We start from the raw sequence: 22415 nt of genomic DNA on the forward strand, positions 1-22415 counted from the left end.
AGTAAAGGGATCAATGCAACAAGAAGAGCTAACCATCCTAAATATATATGCACCCAATACAGGAGCACCCAGATTCATAAAGCAAGTTCTTAGAGACCTACAAAGAGATTTAGACTTTCACACAATAATACTGGGAGACTTTAAACACCCCACTGTCAATATTAGACAGATCAACGAAACAGAAGTTTAACAAGGATATCCACGACTTGAACTCAGCTCTGCACCAAGCAGACCTAATAGGCATCTACAGAACTCTCCACCCAAATCAACAGAATATACATTCTTCTCAGCACCACATCACACTTATTCCAAAATTGACCACATAAATACACTCCTCAGCAAATGCAAAAGAATGGAAATCATAACAAACAGTCTCTCAGACCACAGTGCAATCAAATTAGAACTCAGGACTAAGAAACTCAAAACCACACAACTACATGGAAACTGAACAACCTGCTCCTGAATGACTACTGAGTAAATAATGAAATTAAGGCAGAAATAAATAAGTTCTTTGAAGCCAATGAGAACAAAGACACAATGTACCAGAATCTCTGGGACACAGTTAAAGCAGTGTTTACAGGGAAATTTATAGCACTAAATGCCCACAGGAGAAAGCAGGAAAGATCTAAAATCGACACCCTAACATCACAATTAAAAGAACAAGAGAAGCAAGAGCAAACAAATGCAAAAGGTAACAGAAGACAAGAAATAACTAAGATCAGATCAGAACTGAAGGAGATAGAGACACGAACACCCCTTCAAAAAATCAATGAATCCAGGAGCTGTTTTTTGAAAAGATTAACAAGACAGATAGACTGCCAGCCAGATTAATAAAGAAGAAAAGAGAGAAGAATCAAATAGACACAATAAAAAATGATAAAGGGGATATAACCTTTGACGGCAAAGAAATACAAACTACCATCAGAGAATACTATAAACACCTCTACGCAAATAAACTAGAAAATCTAGAAAAAAATGGATAAATTCCTGGATACATACACCCTCCCAAAACTAAACCAAGAAGAAGTCAAATCCCTGAATAGACCAATAACAAGTTCTGAAATTGAGGCAGTCATTAATAGCCTACCAACCAAAAAAAGCCCAGGATGAGATGGATTCACAGCTGATTTCTATGATAGGTACAAAGAGGAGCTGGTACTATTCCTTCTGAAACTATTCCAAACAATAGAAAAAGAGGGACTCCTCCCTAACTCATTTTATGATGCCAACATCATCCTAATACCAAAACCTGGCAGAGACACACAAAAAAGAAAATTTCAGGCCAATATCCTGATGAACATCAATGTGAAAATCCTCAACAAAATACTGGCAAACCAAATCCAGCAGCACATCAAAAAGCTTATCCGCCACAATCAAGTCGGCTTCATCCCTGAGACTCAAGGCTGGTTCAACATATGCAAATCAATAAATGTAATCCATCACATAAACAGAACCAATGACGTAAACCACATGATTATCTCAATAGATAGAGAAAAAGCCTTCAATAAAATTCAACATCCCTTCACGCTAAAAACTCTCAATAAACTAGGTATTGATGGAATGTATCTTAAAATAATAAGAGCTATTTATGACCAATAGCCAATATCATACTGAATGGGCAAAAGCTGGAAGCATTCCCTTTGAAAACTGGCACAAGACAAGGATTCCCTCTCTTGCCATTCCTATTCAACATAGTATTGGAAGTTTTGGCCAGGACAATCAGGCAAGAGAAAGAAATAAAGGATATTCAAATAAAAAGAGAGGAAATTAAATCGTCTCTCTTTGCAGATGACACGATTGTATATTTAGAAAACCCCATCATCTCAGCCTGAAATCTCCTTAAGCTGATAAGCAACTTCAGCAAAGTCTCAGGATACAAAATCAATGTGCAAAAATCACAAGCATTCCTACACACCAATAATAGACAAACAGAAAGCCAAATCATGAGTGAACTCCCATTCGCAATTGCTACAAAGAGAATAAAATACCTAGGAATACAACTTATAAGGGATGTGAAGGACCTCTTCAAAGAGAACTACAAACCACTGCTCAAGGAAATAAAAGAGGACACAAACAATTGGAAAAAAACGTTCCTTGCTCATGAATAGGAAGAATCAATACTGAGAAAATGGCAATACTGCCCAAAATAATTTATAGATTCAATGCTATCCCCATCAAGCTACCATTGACTTTCTTCACAGATTTAGAGAAAACTACTTCAGATTTCATATGAAACCAAAAAAGAGCCTGTATAGCCAAGACAATCCTAAGCAAAAAGAACAAAGCTGGAGGCATCATGCTGCCTGACTTCAAACTATACTACAAGGCTTTGGTAACCAAAACAGCATGGTACTGGTACCAAAACAGATATATAGACCAATGGAACAGAACAGAGGCCTCAGAACTAATGCCACACATCTACAACCATCTGATCTTTGACAAATCTGACAAAAAAAAAGCAATGGGGAAAGGATTCCCTATTTAATAAATGGTGTTGGGAAAACTGGCTAGCCATATGCAGAAGACTGAAACTGGACCCCTTCCTTACACCTTATACAAATATTAACTCAAGATGGATTAAAGACCTAAACATAAGACCTAAAAGCATAAAAACCATAGAAGGAAACCTAGGAAATACCACTCAGGACATAGGCATAGGGAAAGACTTCATGTCTAAAACACCAAAAGCAATGGCAACAAAAGCCAAAATTGACAAATGGGATCTAATTAAACTAAAGAGCTTCTGCACAGCAAAAGAAACTATCATCATCAGAGTGAACAGGCAACCTACAGAATGGGAGAAAATTTTTGCAATCTATCCATCTGACAAAGGGCTAATACCCAGAATTTACAAAGAACGTATACAAATTTACAAGAAAAAAAAACATCAAAAAGTGGGCGAAGGATATGAACAGACACTTCTCAAAAGAAGACATTTATGCAGCGAACAAACATATGAAAATAAAGCTCATCATCACTGGCCATCAGAGAAATGCAAATCAAAACCACAATGAGATACCATCTCACGCCAGTTAGAATAGAAATCATTAAAAAGTCAAGAAACAACAGATGCTGGAGAGGATGTGGAGAAATAGGAATGCTTTAACATTGTTGGTGGGAGTGTAAATTAGTTCAACCATTGTGGAAGACAGTGTGGCGATTCCTCAATGACCTAGAACCAACAATACCATTTGATGCAGCAATCCCATTACTGGCTATATACCCAAAGGATTATGAATCATTCTACTACAAAGACACATGTACATGCATGTTTATCACACCACTGTTCACAATATCAAAGACTTGGAACCAACCAAAACGCCATCAATGATATGCTGGATAAAGAAAATGTGGCTCATATACACCATGGAATACTATGTAGCCATAAAAAAGGATGAGTTCATGCCCTTTGCAGGAACATGGATGAAGCTGGAAACCATCATTCTCAGCAAAATATCACAAGGACAGAAAACCAAACACTGCATCTTTTTACTCATAAGTGGGAGTTGAACAATGAGAACACATGGACACAGGGAAGGGAGCATCACACACCAGGGCCTGTCGGGGGGTGGGGGGCTAGGGGAGGGATAGCATTAGGAGAAATACCTAATATAGATAACAGGTTGATAGGTGCAGCAAACCACCATGGCACATGTATACCTATGTAACAAACCTGCACGTTCTACACATGTATCCCAGAACTTAAAGTATAATAAATTTAAATAATAAGAATAATAATGTCAGATCTCTGCTAAAATATCACTCATCAGAGGCATCTTCCTGCGCATGCTATTTAAACTAGCACTCTGGTTACTCTATATTGTGTTACCCTGCCTTATTTTCTTTTGCAGCACTAACACTAGCTAACATGGCAAGTTTTTACATATTTCTTATATAGACCTCATCTGTTGTATCCACTGCTACATCTCCAGTGCCCAGAACAGTGCCTGAAACATTATGAGAATTCAATGAAGATTTGTGATGGAGTAAACTGGATACATGTCCCAGGCAACATGAAAATATTCTAAATATAAGATACTTATAATCTCTAAGTCAGAGACTTGGGAGGTCCCTCTGTGAAAAATAGTATTCAGTGGGGAGATGAGGAGGCTGAGAGAAAACAAGCGAGAAGTGGAGCAACCAGAACCTGCAAAAAAAAGGTATTATACCAGAGATATTAAAAACTGACTTCCTCTTTCTACGTTTCCTTGTATTCTCTCAGCTGAATCCTGTCTCTTTCCAGGATGCTGAGATTTGCTAAAAGGGAGAAATACGGTGCTTACAGATCTCTGCCTGAATATCTCCAAGCTCTGCTCTTCAGCTTCGTTGGATAAATTTTGGTGACTATTGTGAGTATTTGTTTGCTGCCTCCCTTCACTGAAGGTAGCATTTGAACGCATCAGAGTCCTCATGGCAACAGTTCATAGACATATTCTACATAATGCTCCCCAGTGGGTACTTCCTCAAGAAAGCCATCCCTGATCCTTATCCCCTACCCGGCCAAGACCAGGTTACTCGTACTATTACTCTCAAATAGTCTATGTGCCATAATTATACACATACATAAAATTATGTATATGTATAAAATTATGTATATGTAAAATTATGTATTCAATAAAAATATAGGGTGCTATATACACATATGTACATATATGCATATATATGTTCAAATATGTACATATAAGGATATATGTTCAAACATGTACATACATATACTTATATATGTATATATACATATATAAGCATATATACATATATGTATGTGTATATATGTGCATGTATACACATATATACATACATACATATATGTGCATGTATATATACACATATATACATACGTACATATATGTGCACATATATACACATATATACATACGTACATATATGTGCATGTATATATACACTATATATACACATGTGTGTTTGTGTATGTACGTGTATGTGTGTGTATATCTATATAGCACCCTATACTTATTTGTGGCATTTACTACAAATGTAATTAATTATTTTTTTTGTTGTTCAATGTTTCTCTTCTCTGCAAGACTGTACATTCCATAGAAGCTGGGATTATGTTTATCTTGTTCACCATTTTATCCTTAGAACTTAGAGCCTAGCATGATACACACAATAAGTGCCCAATAAACATTTGTGGCCTTATTTATGTAACTATCTACCAGGCTTGAAGAACAGTTAACTCTCTTTTTTGTTGCTGTTGTTGTTTTTTGAGACAAGTCTCACTCTATTGCCCAGGCTGGAGTGCAATGGTGCAATCTCAGCTCACTTCAACCTCCGTCTCCTGGGTTCAAACAATTCTCCCGCCTCAGCGTCCCAAGTAGCTGGGATTACAGGCACCCGCCATCATGCCCAGTTAATTTTTGTACTTTTGTAGAGATGGGATTTCACCATGTTGGCCGGGCTGGTCTTGAACTCCTGACCTCAGGTGATCCACCCACCTTGGCCTCCCAAAGTGCTGGGATTACAGGCGTGAGCCACCGTGCCTGGCCAAGAACAGTTAACTTTCCAGGAAGTGATTTATTCTCATATATACATATATATAATTAGTACGTGGCCACTTGTTCTTGTTTTGTACTCAGTACCCAGTGCTATGGGCTTGGAGGCTTTGTGTTTGTGGCTAATCTCAACCAGTCATCTGACCAAATCTTGCTGAGAGTCACAAGGGGACCTGTCAAAAAAGAATTCAAAAGATCACTCCAAATCTACTCCCACTACCAAAAATAAAGTCAAGGCATGGGGGCTATTGAGTCAATAACATCATACTTGTATGAAAAAAATTCATACAGTCACAGTTTTGTTTCGTATCTTGAAGAAAACTGAAACATTAGGAAGCGTGATCATTATTGGATCAGTTGTAGTTTTGCCTCTCTTCTCCCAACAATAAAGCCAGATTCTGTTAAATTGTATACTCCAAATCCATTTGGCCAAAAGTTTGTACCGATAAACTGTAATATTTGAACACAAATAAATTGTTGCCACTATAAGGAGTAAAATATCTACATAATTCTCAACATCGCCAAAGGCTGTCATGAATATCTTTTGGATGTTCACACACATTAACTTGGACTGTAGTACAGGAAAAAAAGTGGAAAAAAAATAAAAGCTATGGCTGTTCTCATTATATTCCTGGAAACTGGGAGTCTGTGTTCACTCTAGGAAAAGAGCCAGGTCGCATGTGGGGGATGAAAAGAAAAATAGTCCATTTTTTTTCTCATTTTTTCACTTTCTCAGAGTTTCTCACTGCCTTTTTCACCCACAGTTATTGAATATTTAGTTGAAGCAAAGTAAAGCTACCCCTGGTAGCAGCAGTTGCCCAGAAAGTCTACTGCTTCAGCATGCAATGACATGTATGGAAGCACCAAGACTAACAGCTGGCACACTCAGACATCCAAAAAACCTTTGTTTAAGGAAAAGCTACAGACAGATTTATGGCTTTCCATATTTTTAATTTTGAAGACTTTTTTCCCACAAAGCTTCCAGAGCAGAAGTTGGTAGTAACTCTACTTTTTAAAGAAAGAAAGAAAACTGCAAGAATGCCCCAGAGCTGTTCAGGCACAGAGGCCTGAGGATATGGGTCACTCTGTCTAACTGGATACTTTAAAAGTACCACATGGTCCCAGGCAGCACAGAGTCCAGAATTCAAATGTGAGATCTATCCAAAATGACATATCCACACTACCAAAACCAGGCATGTTTCTGCTATGCCACACAAGTCCATATTAGAGGTGACCACTACCAGCTTTGACAGGCACTTGATAACTGTTGGACCACACCACCTGAGATTGTGACTTGGTAGGGAGATGCCTGCCCCATCCCTTATGTCCCATTTGGGGAATAAATTAACCACTGTAACTGAGTTGCAGGTTGAAAACAATTTCCCTTGAAATCAGAAAAGGCAATTCTTCCTCGAATCTACCATGTGCCATAGCTCTTTGGGAATAAGAACAAAAACAACTAAAATTAATTAAGAACTAAGATATATATATATATATATACACATACATACATACATACATACATACATACAGGGTCTTGCTCTGTCACCCAGGCTGGAGTGCAGTGGCATGACCATAGCTCATTGCAGCCTCAACCTCCCAGGCTCACGTGATCCTTCCACCTCAGCCTCCGAGTAGCTGGGACTACTGGTAGTGCAGGCCACCATGCCCAGCTAATTGTTTAATGTTTTGTAGAGACAGAGTTTCACCATGTTTCCCAGGCTGGTCTCAAACTCCTGACCTCAAGCAATCTGCCTGCCTCAGCCCCCCAAAGTGCTGGGATTACAGGTGTGAGCCACTACACCTGGCCTTGTATTTTGATTACTTCTTTCTATCCTCACAAAATGTCTGTGAGTTAATTACCACTATTGTCTCACTTTAAGATGAGAAAATTGAAGTGTAAAGATGTCAAATAACTTGTCACAAGTTACACAAAATGTTAACCACAGAGCTTAAATTCAAAGTCAGGTAGTCTGAGCCCAGAGCCCACAATCTTAACAACATTGTGAAGTTTGAACATGCCATTTTACTAAAACAAAAACTCTGAAATATGAAGAAGCTAACAACATAGATATGATTACAAATATTTAAAATGCTTTAAATAATTATCCTATATTTTCTCCAATATTATTTTGACAGAGGATCCCAAAGAGATAAGTAGGATTTATTATGATTTGAATATTATAGACGAAAGACACTAAATGAAAACAGTTAGCTTATTTACTTAAGGTCAGGAGTACAGCTGATTCTTAAGAACTTAAGTTTTCTCAGCCCAGGAGGGGCCAAGAAATTAGACGTTAGGGAGAACCTCTGGCCCTGGGGCTCCATATCTGGCTTTAGGCTTGATTTCACTGACTCAGGAGTTAATGCTGATTTGTTCATCTCAGCTGAATCACAAAGACTGTTTTCTCCTCTTTTGGCTATTGCAGCTCTCCAAGAGTGTGAAAGTTGATAAACACGTGAAAACTATAAATGGTGATTAATTAACTTTCAAAACACAATGATAAAAAGTAGTGACAATGAATTCACAGCTCAAGCAGAGAAAAGGTGGTTACTGGAATCACTCACGAATGTCCCAACCTGCTGGTCTCCATCCCTCTGTCCTTCCCTTTCTCCTTTCTCCTCCACCCACTCCTCTTCCCCACGCACACTCTGTGTGCTGTGTGTGTCTTTCCCTGTGGTTTGTTCCTCTCTCTTTTATTTTGTTTTCTTCCTTTTCCCCATTTCTCCCTCACCTCCTTCCCACTCATCTGATTATCACAAAATCCTGTAATACTAACTTACACAGGCTTTCAGAGAGCATATAGACCAATATATTAATGCTGTACACGAGAAAACAACAGTCCAAAGAAGTGATTTACGCAAGAACATGATGTTATTTTGTGGCGAGCACATGGCCTAAGTCCAGTGTTCTCTCCACAACATCACACATGCAGCTGTGTCATGGAATTCAAGAGTATGTAAAACCCTTTGTATTTCCTGTTATAATGTTTTATAAGTAACTAAAAAATCCATTTAAACCTAAGAAGATTTTTATTCTTTCCATGTAGTCCTTTACTTTTTTAAATGAATTATCCTCACTTGAAAATAATCTTTCCAAATTACAGAGCTAGGATTAGAAAACAATTTCAGGGTCACTCCTTACAAACCACATACATTCACAAAATAGAAATGTTTAAAAGAGTAGTTCTCAATTTTTTTTTTCAATCATAGGTTGTATGGATAAGCTGATGAAAATCTAGGTCCACAATCTCCTCAGGAAAAAATAAAAACACTGAGCATTTTGCATAATGTTTTAGGAGTTTGTGAATCTTCGGGAGTCCATCTGTGGGCCCATTAAAAGTTAAGAACCTCTGTCTTACAGAGAAAATGTGGTATGTTTCTGGATTAGTGGTTTTCAAAGTAGGATGTATGCATGATCCATGGAGCATTGAGAAAAAAAATAATGAAACTCCTGTTACTGCTTTTGCATCTCATTCTTCTGAATGAAGTCTTTTTATTTGCTCATATTTTTAACATAAATAAGATATGAATATAGTACGTGTATAATTCATAAATAAGTAAAAATAAACATAATGTAGTTGTGTTCCACTGTTTTTTTTCCTTTAAGCGACAGGCTGACTGTTGGGAACTACCAGACAACCTTGCAGAGACCTTCGACCTCCCACGATCTCCCTGCCCACCAGGGAAGACCTCTCCTTACCTGGTCCTTTGTCTTCCCTTCTCGCTCACGAATGTGGTTAGCAACAATCCTTTCCGTTTCCTCGCAGAGTCTGGGGAAGTTTGCCAGCTGTCAAGAAAAGCAGACCTGAGTATTAATACTCAAAAAGTTGCACTACCAAAAGAGAAGCAGAGATAAATTATGTTATTTTACAGAAGGTATTCATTGCCATTCTGGAATCAAAAATGAAATATCAACTTCTAAAGAAGAATGTCAAGGTGATGAGAGAGGCTTCACAAACTATCATCAGAAGTAACCTTGTTATGTTGAGGAAACACTTCAAAACCAGCAGAGCAATTCCTTAGGAAGAAAGCAGAACCCTGGATACCGTCCAGCACTGTGCTCCTGCTGAGTTGGCACTTAATAAAATTCAAAGATGAAGAAGTTGGAAAACAGGACAAAGAAAAGGATAATGACTAACATTTTATATAGTGTCTACCATATGCCAGGCGCTAAGGACTTCATCAATTACCTCCTTTAATATTCACAGCAATCAGAAAAGATGGAATTATTAACCTCATTCCTTTTTTATTTTATTTATTTATTTTTTTTGAGACAGAGTTTCGCTCTTGTCACCCAGGCTGGAGTGCAATGGCACGATCTCAGCTCACTGCAACCTCCACCTCCTGGGTTCAAGTGATTCTCCTGTCTCAGCCTCCCGACTAGCTGGGATTACAAGCACGTGCCACCAAGCTCAGCTAATTTTTGTATTTTTAGTAAAGACAGGGTTTCACCATGTTGGCCAGGCTGGCCTCTAACTTCTGACCTCAGGTGATCCATCTGCCTTGGTCTCCCAAAGTGCTGAGATTACAGGCGTGAGCCACCACGCCTGGCCAACCCCATTTAATAGAGGAGAAAAGTGAAGCACAGAGAGGTTAAGTAACTCATGCCCATGACTAAACAGCTCAAAAATGGTGGGTTCAGGATTCCAACCTAAGTCCTAGGACTCCAGAGCCCATGGTCTTGTCCATTACTCTTCAAGGATGATTCATCCCATGAAGCACAAACAGACTCCTTTAACTTTTTAAATTCTCCCCATAGAAAATATATGTGTATATGTACATTTTGTTGCAAAACTATGGAAATTGTATATGTCAATCACTTAACCCCATCTAAATTATGCGGGTAATTGTTCAAAACATAGTTTGCAAAAGTGAATACATTAATTACAGTTGTTTTCAATATAAGGAGGAAAGACAGTGGGATGCTATGAAAATGTTTAAGGAGCCCTAATCCAGAAGGAAGACTTAGACAGGCAAAGGTGTATGAGAATGGCCATGGAGAAGATGAAGCTTGCCAGGAACAGGAAGATGTGTGAAGGCATGGTGGAAGTGGGGGCAATTAGTGGCGATAAAAGTAAAAGAAAGTCAGTGCAGAAATTGAGGAGTATGATCCTGAGACAAAGCTAGAAAAGTAGAGAGGGGCCACATCAAGCAGATCCTTGCAATTCTGTTAGGAATTTAGGCTACTGAAGCAATTCAGATGGAATGGAAATAATGGTAGCTTCTACTGGGATGACAGCAATGGAAATGGAGAAAAGTGGGCACATTCATGACTTATGCCAGGCAAAATATTAATTCCAATGATGATTTTTAAAGTGTTTGCAAATTAATAAGATTAATAGATAGCTCAATGAAATAGGCAAAGAATACGATTTAATTCATAAAAGATTTAATAGTCAATAAGCAGAAGGAAAAACAAACTGTACAAGTGATCTAATGCAAAGAAAAGAAATAACTATTATGTTGGCAAATTGCTATATTTTTTTATAAGACTTACTACAGGTGAGGGTATACTGAGATTAGCACAATTTAAACTTGCTGAGGGGTGTCAACAAGAGAAATCTTTCTGGAAAGCAATTTGACATTATGTATCAAAAGTCTTGTGCGGGCGCAAACATACACACAGAGAGACAGAGAGAGAGATCTCAACCTAATAACCTCACAGAATTCTGAACTACAATGATAAGGACATGCATCACAGCATTAGCTGGAAAAGCAACAATAAGATAAACAAACTATAAACTACCTAGTATCCGATGATGTTAAATAAATGAAGGTAGATCCACTTATGTGATGTAATGTAGCCATTTTGAATCACAGTTTTAATAATAGCTAATGACATAGTAAAGTATTTACAACACTAATTGAAGAAAATTAGGCTACTAAATATATAATGTGATTATGCACAAGCATAATGTTTTGGTTTGGATATTTCTTTCCTCCAAATTCATGTTAAAATTCAATCCCCAATGTGGCTATATTGACAAGTGGGGCTTTTAAGAGGTGATTGGGTCATGAAGGCTCTGCCATCATGAGTGGATTAATCCATTCATGGACTAATGGATTAATAGGTTATGGGAGTGGGCACTGGTAGCTTTATAAGAAGAGGACTAGCGACCTGAGCTAGCATGCTACCACACTCAGCACCCTTACAATATGATTGATACCCTGCACCAGCAAGAAGGCCCTTACCAGAGGCAGACCCTCAACACTGGACTTCTCAGCTTCCATAACTGTAAGAAATAAATTCCTTTTCTGTATAAATTCCTTTTCTGTATAAAGAAATAAAATCCTTTTCTGTACACCCAGTTTCAGGTATTTTGTTATAAACTACAGAAAATGGACTAAGACACATCCACACACACATGCACACACACACAGAGTCACACACCACCATATACCCTTGACATTTTTCAAGGATATAGCCCAATCTTACAAATACCAACATTCTTGAGTAATATTATAGCATGCAATCTTTCTCCAAACTTGTAAGGAGTTAGATCTAGGCCTCCCTGAAACGGGGCTTCTGTATGGTCACCTGGGGTCACTGTGCACATTACCTTTATAGCATGCACAACATATATTAGTGTCTTAGCAAGTTAACAAACTGCAGTACTTCGTGGAACCATCATAATCACGAGATCTCATATATGTTAAATCTTCCGTTGCTGCAAGTCTACTCTCTGTGCGTAGAAAAAGATTTGCACAGACACTATAAAGTGTTAATAGCGATAACTCTTTGAATTATGCATACTTTTATTTATCTACATTTTCCAAATATTTCTACAGTGGATATAGATTATGTTCATAACATCATAAAAACATAGAAACCTGACTGCTTTTGTTACCTCAAAAATCATCACCAGTGTCTCTATGAGGTCCTCGATTTCTCACCCTCTTATCTGAATCCTGAGATGCACACTCACCTGGGGACTTATTTCATGAATTACCGCAAGATACAAATGGAGCTCGTACTTCCCATTTTGGAAACATTCTCCAGAAAAAGCTCTATTATACCAGAACCCCTCTTGACTCTCTGAAAGTTATTTTTTGTGAGGCTTATAAAAGCCTTCAGAGTGGAAGAAATAGCTGATCAATTCCAGTCCTTCTTGACTAGTGCAAACCTGAGTGGTGTATCTGACACCAACCATTAGCCTGCCCTAGGCCACCAAGACAGTCAATTCCCCCTGCACTCAGACAGCTTCCCAAGCTATTCAATGACAGCCACACTATTATAGAATCCCATTGCCTCAGAGAAGTAACTATGCAAGCAATCGAGGTCTACCAAGGAAGAGTGGGATGCCTTTAACAATATTTAGCAAATAGATTACAGCAGAAAGTTATTTTTAAAACCATCAAATAGTGGCAATATAAATATTTATTCAGAAACTAAACACTTGACAGCTGAAGGACCCCAGGCCAGTATATGGCCATCATTAAATCAGAGAAAGGCCAAAATGACAAGAATATCCCATGAAGTAGAGACATCTAAGAATGCCTCCAATCTACTGGCCTTGGCAGGAGCATTGATTTGTGTGCATGTGTGTGTCTCCTGATCTTTCCAAGCATACTGCCCATGGGCTCAATTCTACCAGAAAAGGAATCTGTAAGAGCCACAATTTTGTACCTGCAATTGAGACAACTGGAAGTCAATAAGCCTAAATTGTAAGTGGAACAAAAGAAACGGAGAACACACTAGAAGAACTACCATTATGGAGACAAAGGAGGAAAAACCTTGAAGAGACACTAAGCAATGTAAGATCTAGGCATCACTGAATGGCATTAATGAAACAACTGGTTTGGTTACTAGCTGGTTGATATTGAACTGATTGTGGGAGTATAAGAGTCAAAATCTTGGTTTTAACTGCTGGCTTTCAAATATAAAATATATAAATATATACAAATAGTCCCAATTCTTAAGATACATACATACAGAGGTTAAAAAAAAAAGTCCTACTGACATTTAAAATGATTTCTGATTAGGCTTTCTATCACTCATTTCATTATCTCATTTAATCTCATAATGAGATTATTTCATAATCTCATAATGAGATTATTTCATGATCTCATTCAAACTGTGCCCTGCTCAGTTTGCGTCACCCTTTGCTTAGCTTTAAAACATACTTAACTTTGATTGCTCAATTCAATCCCTCACCTCTCTTCTATGTCTCTTATTTAATGTGCAATCACCATTTCTTCAATCATTTATACCATTATAATTGTCAATCACTTTTGCACTTTTTTAATTTGAATGTCAAATTAAAAGCCTACAGTTGTAAGAATATGGGAGTTCTTATTTGTCAAAGTAATCAGAATATTAAGTATGTATGCCTAAATAATATTGATCTAGAAGATGTCATCTTTAGGCCTTTATTCCTCTAATGATTAACTAAATAACCTATAAATTGGTTGACAGAGAGTCAAGGGATTAAGGATTTGCTATTAGTTATAATAATTATATTCCTAAATTTATGTCACATAGTCATTTATGGTGCAACTGCTACAGTCCAGCTCCGTGCTCAGTTTATATCATAACACCTGATATTAGAAACCACATAGTCTGGAGTGGCAGGTTGCCTATACAGATAAATAGTCATACAAGAGAAATATTTTTTAAAAACCAAGGGGAAATACGAAGAAATAAATGCATAAACCAGGAAATACGAAGAAATAAATGCATAAACCAGGAAATATGAAGAAATAAATGCACAAACCAGTCCTCTGAGGATTTGATGCTTACATTGTAATAGTGAAACTTGCAGTCAAAGCTATACATTTATTATATAGCAAATTAGTTCTAAATAGCTTATAGTTCAAATTGCATTGAATATTCTTTTTTTTCTTTTTGACAGAGTCTTGCTCTGTTGCCCAGGCTGGTGTGCAGTGGTACATCTTGGCTCACTGCAACCTCCACCTCCTGGGTTCAAGCAATGCTCCTGTCTCAGCCTCCCGAGTAGTTGGAACTATAGGCGCCCACCACCACGTCCAGCCTGCGTTGAGTATTCTTAAATAATAAAGAAGATTCAATGGAGAAATAATACAGTATACATGACTTTAGGAATCAAAACCTTCAATATTTAATTCAAGGAGAATATTTTAATTATACATGTTCTGAGAGAAAGCGGCAAAAATGTTTTAATAAGGCCCAATGTTATAAGTGTTATTTAGGGTCGTGATTAATTACTTTGGTGGAAACTCAATATAAAAATTTAATTTCAGTATGGATCACATTTTCCTAGAGAAAAAAAAAAACACTTGGAAGACATTTCTATCCAACAAAACAAAAATTATACACTTCCAAAATGTATTAACAGTTTATCAGACCATCAGATCCATGCTATGCTAGTACCTTTTTCTCGAAATGGTCAAGAGACCAGGCAAGATTTCCATATCTTCAAGAGGAACAAGTTTGATGCCTCTAGCAAAAACTGGAGTTATTAGGTAACCATCTAAGAAAATAAAGTAAATTCAGAACAAAATTTCTTCTATACATATCACTTGACTTGATTGGTTTGGCTGACCTAAAGATAAGGGTTTTTATGAAAAAGCTATAAACCTTTAAATGCTTGCTACAAACCAAGAAGAAATAATGAATTTTAGCACTCATAAAAGCATACAATTTTATTTCATTTTCTGTGAATTAACCACCCACCCAACCCAACAAAATCCCTAGCAATCCTTTGTTTTTATATAGCATAGTGTTGGATTTATTCAGGATATGACAAGACAATCATCTGCACACAACACATTTGCTATGAAAAAAAATTTTTAAACAGATGTATTTGTAGAAACATTTACAAAGGTGATCGAAGATGAGAAGCACTTCTAATATAAAGAGATCAAGAAATAGTGACTGTTTTCTAAGTTGCACAGGGGTTAATGGGAAAGTTCCTTATGGGGTGTTCTACATTGGCACATGAGTGCATATGAGAAGTCAAAGAAGTTCAAAGTGAAGTTGGCAGGAAGGGGAAAGGAGTGCCAGATCCCAACTAGGCGAACTGGGACCAAATGGGCTAGTGTTAGCCCTCCTTCTCCAGGTGGGCAAATCCTTAATCCAGAAACCTCAAATATTTTCCACAAATAGCAGGAGAAGTGGTGAGGTATAAGATGGAAAAACTTTTAAACAGAGAAATGAAGAGAACTCTCGTGTTATTTATGAAATGCTAAGGAATAAAAACAAAAAAGTCCTCACCTAAGAAACAAGGAGAGTAGAAAAACAAAAACAAAAAGTCCAACCTTGAGTGAATAAAACTTGGGTGCTGCAGAGTAGTCAGAAGAGCCTCTTAACTTGAGTAATTCAGAAAACATCCAAAAAGGAAGTCAGGGTGGGTTGACATGGTGGCAAAACAACACCTGAAGATCATAACCAGATTTTCATCTCTCTCTTCCCAAGTTTATCTCTGGTAGACACATTAATGAGCAGTTAAAATGGAAAAAAACTTCAAAACAGAAAGTGGGAGGAAAATCAGGGACCATGGTAAATTATAAATTAAGAACCAATTATAAAGATTACAAATCCTTTAATGAGTTGTAAGATTAAAAGGTGAGATTCTATCCCATTAAAACCGAGTCCCAGGCCTGAATTTCCTATAATACCCAACAAAAGTTTCAGACTTTAATAACCAGTCTGATTTGAAGCGTGGACACTAAAGCCTATTATATTAGACATGTATTATACGCAAAGCACAGCACAGAGTTTGACTGGATGGCAACCATTAGAGGAGGCGAAATGCAAGTATTTTCATACAGCGTAAAAACCATAGCACATCTATATAAACCTAAAAGAAAGTCCTAAATAGTATGATGCTTTGAAGCCATTTTCCTTCATCCTACTTCAGCCAAACTGACCGTCACCTGCTGAATCAATGAAACATAATTCATTTTTTAATTATTCATTCAATAATTATTGTTGAAAACCAGGCTGTTTTGGGGTGGCAAATAGAGCGATGAGCTTAATAAGCCAAGTTCTTATTCTCATGGAACTTGTATTCTCAAGGTCCCTTAATTATCTTATAACAACACAACAACAGCAGACATAAATAATATAATTAATATATTAATAGTAGTATATACTGCAAAGAAAAATAAAGTTTGGTAAGTAGATGAACGATGTGGTGCATGTGGTGTGTGTGTGTGTGTGTGTGTATTTGGGGGAGGGCTATGCAACTGAAAATAGAAAAGTCAGAGAAAGACTCTGCTTTATGGGGCATTTGAATAGCAGAGGCCTGAAAGAAGCAATGGTTTGATCCATGCAGATATCTTGGGGCAGATCATTTCCCATATTAAGAATGAGAAGTACAAAGGCTCTACAGACATGTTTCCTTGGCCTGCTAAATAAACAAGGAATCCAGTGCAGCTGGGGTGGACCAAGAGGAAGAGAGAAAGGGGAGGAGATGAGTTTTGAGTTTAGAGATGAAAAGCGGGGGGGCAAGATTGTGTAGGGCCTTGTAAACCATGGTAAGGACTTGGATTCACTTGTTTAGTTATGTGTATTCAGAGCTAGATATTTACTTACCTAATAAGCCAAAAAAATTTGGCATTTCTTCTAACAGTACTTCTTAATGGAAAATCTTTCCCTCTATTTCTTTTTCTTTTTTGGGGGGTGAGAAATGGAGTCTCGCTGTTGTTGCCTGGGCTGGAATGCAATGGTACCATCTCAGCTCACTGCAACTGCCGCCTCCTAGGTTCCAGCAATTCTCCTGCCTCAGCCTCCTGAATAGCTGAGATTATAGGCACCCCCCACCACGCTTGGCTAAGTTTTGTATTTTTAGTAGAGATGGGGTTTTACCATGTTGGCCAGGGTGGTCTCAAACTCCTGATCTCAGGTGATCCATCTGCCTCGGCCTCCCAAAGCAATGGGATTACAGGCATGAGCCACCACGCCTGGCCCTTTCCCTGTATTTCTAATAGCTGACTAAGGTATTTTTCCCCCCTTGCAAAACTGTTTTTTTTCTAAACAGGAAAAAAATCAATTAATTAGTATAATAATGATCCAAGAATGTCGGTTCCCAAGAGGCCAGTAAATGGCACAGTTGCTAAACTGTGGTTAAAAGAAAACAAGATGTTCCTCTCAGTGCTTCCTGAAAAGACCTTCAGCACCCTGTGATGATGCACTGGAGAAGAGGAGGTAAAGAAAAGCAGCTGAAAAGAGATGCCCACCAAAATAATTTCAGAGTTGAGATGTCCCTGGCATGCAGCCAAATAGCTCATAAAGCTCTAATGTTCCTGTCTTATACTCCAGTGCCCCAGAGACAACAGTGAGAAAGTATCTGGGAAGAAATGCATTTCCCCAGGTTAGGAGTCTAGCTTTGTGTTTTGTTGTTTGAACACGCATACATCCCATATGTTTTTCACTGATGTTTATTTACGCAGCTTAAGAAAAAAGCATTTAAGGTTTTTACACATGAGGCATCACATGAGGAGTTGTAAATGAAAAGTGTATTTTATGTTTATATATGTATATATGCTATAACAGAAATATATATATAATTACATATAGCTGGAATTACTTATTTTCACATTGCCTTGGGCAGTCTTTGTTTACTCCTATTACTCCAGTGAAAGTATTCATAGCCACCCCTTTAAGTCTCAAAAATGTCCTGCACTGAACAATAAATTACATAGTCACCTTATCTATGGCTCATGTTCAAAACAAGGCAAGTAATAAAGTCCCAGCAGACTCAACTCTAATTAGGATTATTTTGCTTTGCAAAATACTTTAATTAGACCAGTTTTTAAATAAAAGATATTGAAAGTATACCTAATAAGGCCAAAAATGAAAAACATCAAAATGCAGCATAAGGAAAAGAATAGATGTTTGAAAGAAAACCTGCCTAAATTTTATCATTTTAAAAGGAATGGCTAAAATACTATTTTAAAACCAAATATATATATTTTTGACCACTGGATAACTTTAGAACAGCTAAATTGTTAGTAAATATTTATAAAATGCCCCTATGTGGAGTTGGTCACTGTGTTACAGGCTAGAGAGAAGATAAAAAACACAGTGCCTTTTTTTCAAAGGAGCTTATAATCAACAAGAGGAGATATGTAAACAAATAAATACAAATAAATCTCAAGGCAGTATCATAAATGCTATGATATAAATACACATAGGTATCAACAGAAGCACTAAAAAGGGAGTAGGGAGAGAGACTAGGAAGGGACTCACAGAGGCGCTTTAGGAAGATTTTAAGGAAAATAGGATGATTGAGCTGCCTCCCTAAAAATGAGAGGGGATGGCAGGTAAACACAGGAGGGAAAATGAGACATTCTAGACAAAAACAATCACTTATGCAAATGTCAAAGGCATGAAAAATCTTTGAGGATAGTGCAAATCATCTAGAATGGCTGAAGCAAGTGGTGGGACAAAAGATATAGCTGGAGAAGTATTCAGAGATCAGACGGGGAACCTAAATACAACCCTAAATGATCTGAACTTTATTCTCAAGGCTCTGAGGAGTCATTGAATAATTTTGAGGATATAGGCAAAAGGCATACCTGTATTTTAGAAAAATCACTTTGACAGCAATGGCAAAGATGAATTTGAGGGTGACCAGGCTAGAAATAGATCAGTTAGGGGGCCACTGGAATAATTCAGGCTTAAAAGTAATGTTCAGGGCTTTAAGTAAGAAAAGAGAATAGTTGCAGTAGTCTGTAGACAGTTTCCATAAAGAGGCTTGAGCTAGAGGTACAGATTTGGGAATCACCAATATTTTAAGTGGTAGTTGAACTATCACAGACATGATCTGTCGAGCAGAAAATATAGTAAGAAGAGAATAAAACCAGGAGTAATCTCTGTGGGATCCCAGTGTTTACAGGCAAGCAAAAATAGACGAATGCTCAAAGGAGGTAGAGAAGGAATAAAAAGAAAGAGGGAAGAGAACCCATGAGAGAGGAGTGCCAGCTTTATAAAGAGAGTGGAATATAGTCTCAGGAATAAGAGTGTCCTTTAGGCTTGGCAGTCAGGACTCTCACTGATCTTTGCAATAATTAACTCTATAGAATAGTGGGGTAGAATCCAAATTTCAGTTGAGGAATTAACTGGAGATGAGACAGTAAAGATGCAAAGCATAAATTACTTTTTTCCCAAGAAGGCTGACCACGAGAGGAGAAAAATAGGGCAGCAGATGAGTGTTTGTCCTTGTTTCTTTTTAAATTAGGACAGACATAGATATATTTATACGTTGATTTTTAAAAATGTGATGGAGAAGATGATGATTCAGGAAATAAAAGGCTAAAAAGAGTACATCCTCTAAGGAGGTGAGAGTACAGATAGGAAACCACCCCCCCCACCCCCTTGGTCAGGAATACTATCTCAACAGAGACAAGGATAAGAAGGGGGTGTGGTTGTGAATACAGGTAAGTTTGAGGGATAGAAGACAAGAATCAATGTTTCATAGTGCCCATTTATGGCCCCTATTTTTTCTGCAAAATCTTCATTGAAAGTGAGGATGAAAGTGATGAGTCAGGTGGCTTGAAGAGAGTGGATAAAAGTTTAACCTCATTATCATAGAGAACACAGGAGGCTGCTAATTACTAAGACACCGAAGCACTACTGGGCAGCAGTTGAAATTGGACTAAGAAGAAGACCATGAATATATTGTGGCACCAGTTCACACAAATAGACAATTATCTCCAAGCTCTTCAGAAGCCTGGGGGAAAGGAAAATAAAGATAAGCAGTAAATTTTAGCAGTCCTGGAGTTTCAACAGGTGACAAAGTTAATCCAAGTGGAACTGAAGTAATAGATAAAAAAAACTAATGATGGATGTACATCTGCTCACCCATACACCTTATGGGCTCTAAGGTTTAATGCTGGAAGGGGAAATAACAGGAGGCTCCCACTTTAGCAGCAAGGCCCAGACACATTTTCCAACCTAGATCTTTCAGCAGTGAAGTGGACACTAAATTTCAAACCTTCAAAATAGAGCTTTTCCATTAATTTCCCAATTGGCTTAAAATCTAAAGAGGACGAAGGAGGTGATCAGCATTCTGCAGGCCCTTTACGTTTACAATTTCCTAGTAAAACATTTTTTGATGACAACAAGAGCCAGAAGTCATGAAACTATGATGCTAGAGTGGACTGAATGGAGAGCAAAGATCTCAAAGAAAAGTAGCTTTTAGGCATTGGACATGATATCTACATGGACACTGAACACGTCCAAGTTGAAGGTGAATTGGGGATGGAGAGGAAAAATGTAAGCTAGGTTCTAAACATCCTGATGAATGCAAGGGAGTGACCTGGAACTTGGTGGTGACAGTGAATATAAGGAACAGGTACAGCTGGCACCACCTGGGCCTTAATGGAAGACTATGAGAAGGTGAAGGAATAATCTTTGGAAGCCACAAAAGGAGAAATGGCAAATGTCATACCTAATAAAGGCCCTCAGATTTTTCCAGTTTGGGCTGGAATAAATATCCTTCACTGAAGAAAGCTAAAGGGTAAACAGTAACCTCAGGGGAAAAGCTAGATTTTATGTTTATCTAAGGCAAACTATAAAATGTTTTGAGAAGATAGTAAAAATATATAGAAGACCAATCCAAGGAGCATAATGGAAAGGGTAGAGAGCAAGAATAGAAGCCAAAAAGTGTCTGGGAACAAGCTGTCTCATCCCATGCCATCAGAACTGACTGTTGGCTTTCCAGTAGGTTGGATAAAATGGGAAATGATAAAAAAAAAAGATTCATGCATACCATAAACACTTTATATAACTTAAAACATAAATGTCCACACATGTGCCAATCTTTTGATGTAAGGCCAAGGCCTGTTCTCTGCATATGGATCTGCTGATTGGAGTTATGCATCTTCTGTCTTACATAAACCACATCCTTCATTTATGATTTCCAGTTTTGCTTTCTTTACAGTGGAGGGAGAACCTGAAGATACTTGTGAAATAATTTGAATGCCAAACCTATCCAGATTTTTATAATCCCTCCCTCACACACACACATTCTTTTGCCATTACCCTGCCTACACCTAGTCAATAGCAAAGCTTTTGTAGCTAACATTTATCAAGTCTTCCCACAGCATTCAGTTTAGTTTTTTTTTTTTTTTTTTTTTTTTTTTTTTTTTTTTTGAGGCGGAGTCTTGCTCTGCCGCCCAGGCTGGAGTGCAGTGGCGCGATCTCGGCTCACTGCAAGCTCCGCCTCCCGGGTTCACGCCATTCTCCTGCCTCAGCCTCTCCGAGTAGCTGGGACTACAGGCGCCCGCCACCACGCCCGGCTGATTTTTTTTTTTTTTAGATTTTTAGTAGAGACGGGGTTTCACCGTGGTCTCGATCTCCTGACCTCGTGATCCGCCCGCCTCGGCCTCCCAAAGTGCTGGGATTACAAGCGTGAGCCACCGCGCCTGGCCTTCAGTTTAGTTTTCATAGAAACAAAACTCAAAGTCTTTTTTGCACTGGGTCAGTTTAATTACTCTCTTTATTTAAAGTATATCATTAAAATAAGTGCAACTGGCTAAATGGGCTTGGGAACAAACACAGCACAACTGTCCCTTGTAAAGAAGACAGGTTAATTGGTGGGAGTAAGAGACATGGACAACCTAAAGAGAAGCCTCTGGCTAAACACATCTGTGTGCTGAGAGTGGCAATCCTTAGGGTTAGTAGGAAACTCAGTATCAGTTAATCTTGAAAGTCAGTAGAGAGATCAATTAAGAAAGCTTTAAATGTACAAGGGACACGACAGGTTGCATTCTGAAGAGTAGATGAGGGCAGCAGGGATGAGGAGTGTTAATAACTGACTTCGAGTTTCCAATTGGTGAGACGGTAGAAAGATTGATTTCTTCAACTCCATGGGCATTCTTCTTTCTGTCCCTCAGTCCCTTAACGCCTGTGGCTCTTTCTTGTTTTGGAGAAGAGAAACCAGGAGTTTAGGAAATGAGGTGGAAGAGCAGTAGGAG

At 38.0% G+C, this 22415-nt stretch overlaps 1 protein-coding gene across 8 annotated transcripts in view; it reads right to left on the reverse strand.

Moving 5' to 3' along the window:
- Window positions 1-22415, reverse strand: part of DNM3 (dynamin 3) — a 600443-nt gene that overhangs the window by 357318 nt on the left and 220710 nt on the right. For all 8 annotated transcript variants that reach the window (XM_012511535.2, XM_030823969.1, XM_003258880.3 and 5 more), the window contains exon 11: window positions 9214-9300. In XM_012511535.2, coding sequence (XP_012366989.1) covers window positions 9214-9300 — 87 coding nt within the window. The remainder of the gene's footprint in view (window positions 1-9213; window positions 9301-22415) is intronic.

This window comes from Nomascus leucogenys, chromosome 12 (genome assembly GCF_006542625.1).
Source record: "Nomascus leucogenys isolate Asia chromosome 12, Asia_NLE_v1, whole genome shotgun sequence".
Classification (NCBI taxonomy): domain Eukaryota; kingdom Metazoa; phylum Chordata; class Mammalia; order Primates; family Hylobatidae; genus Nomascus; species Nomascus leucogenys.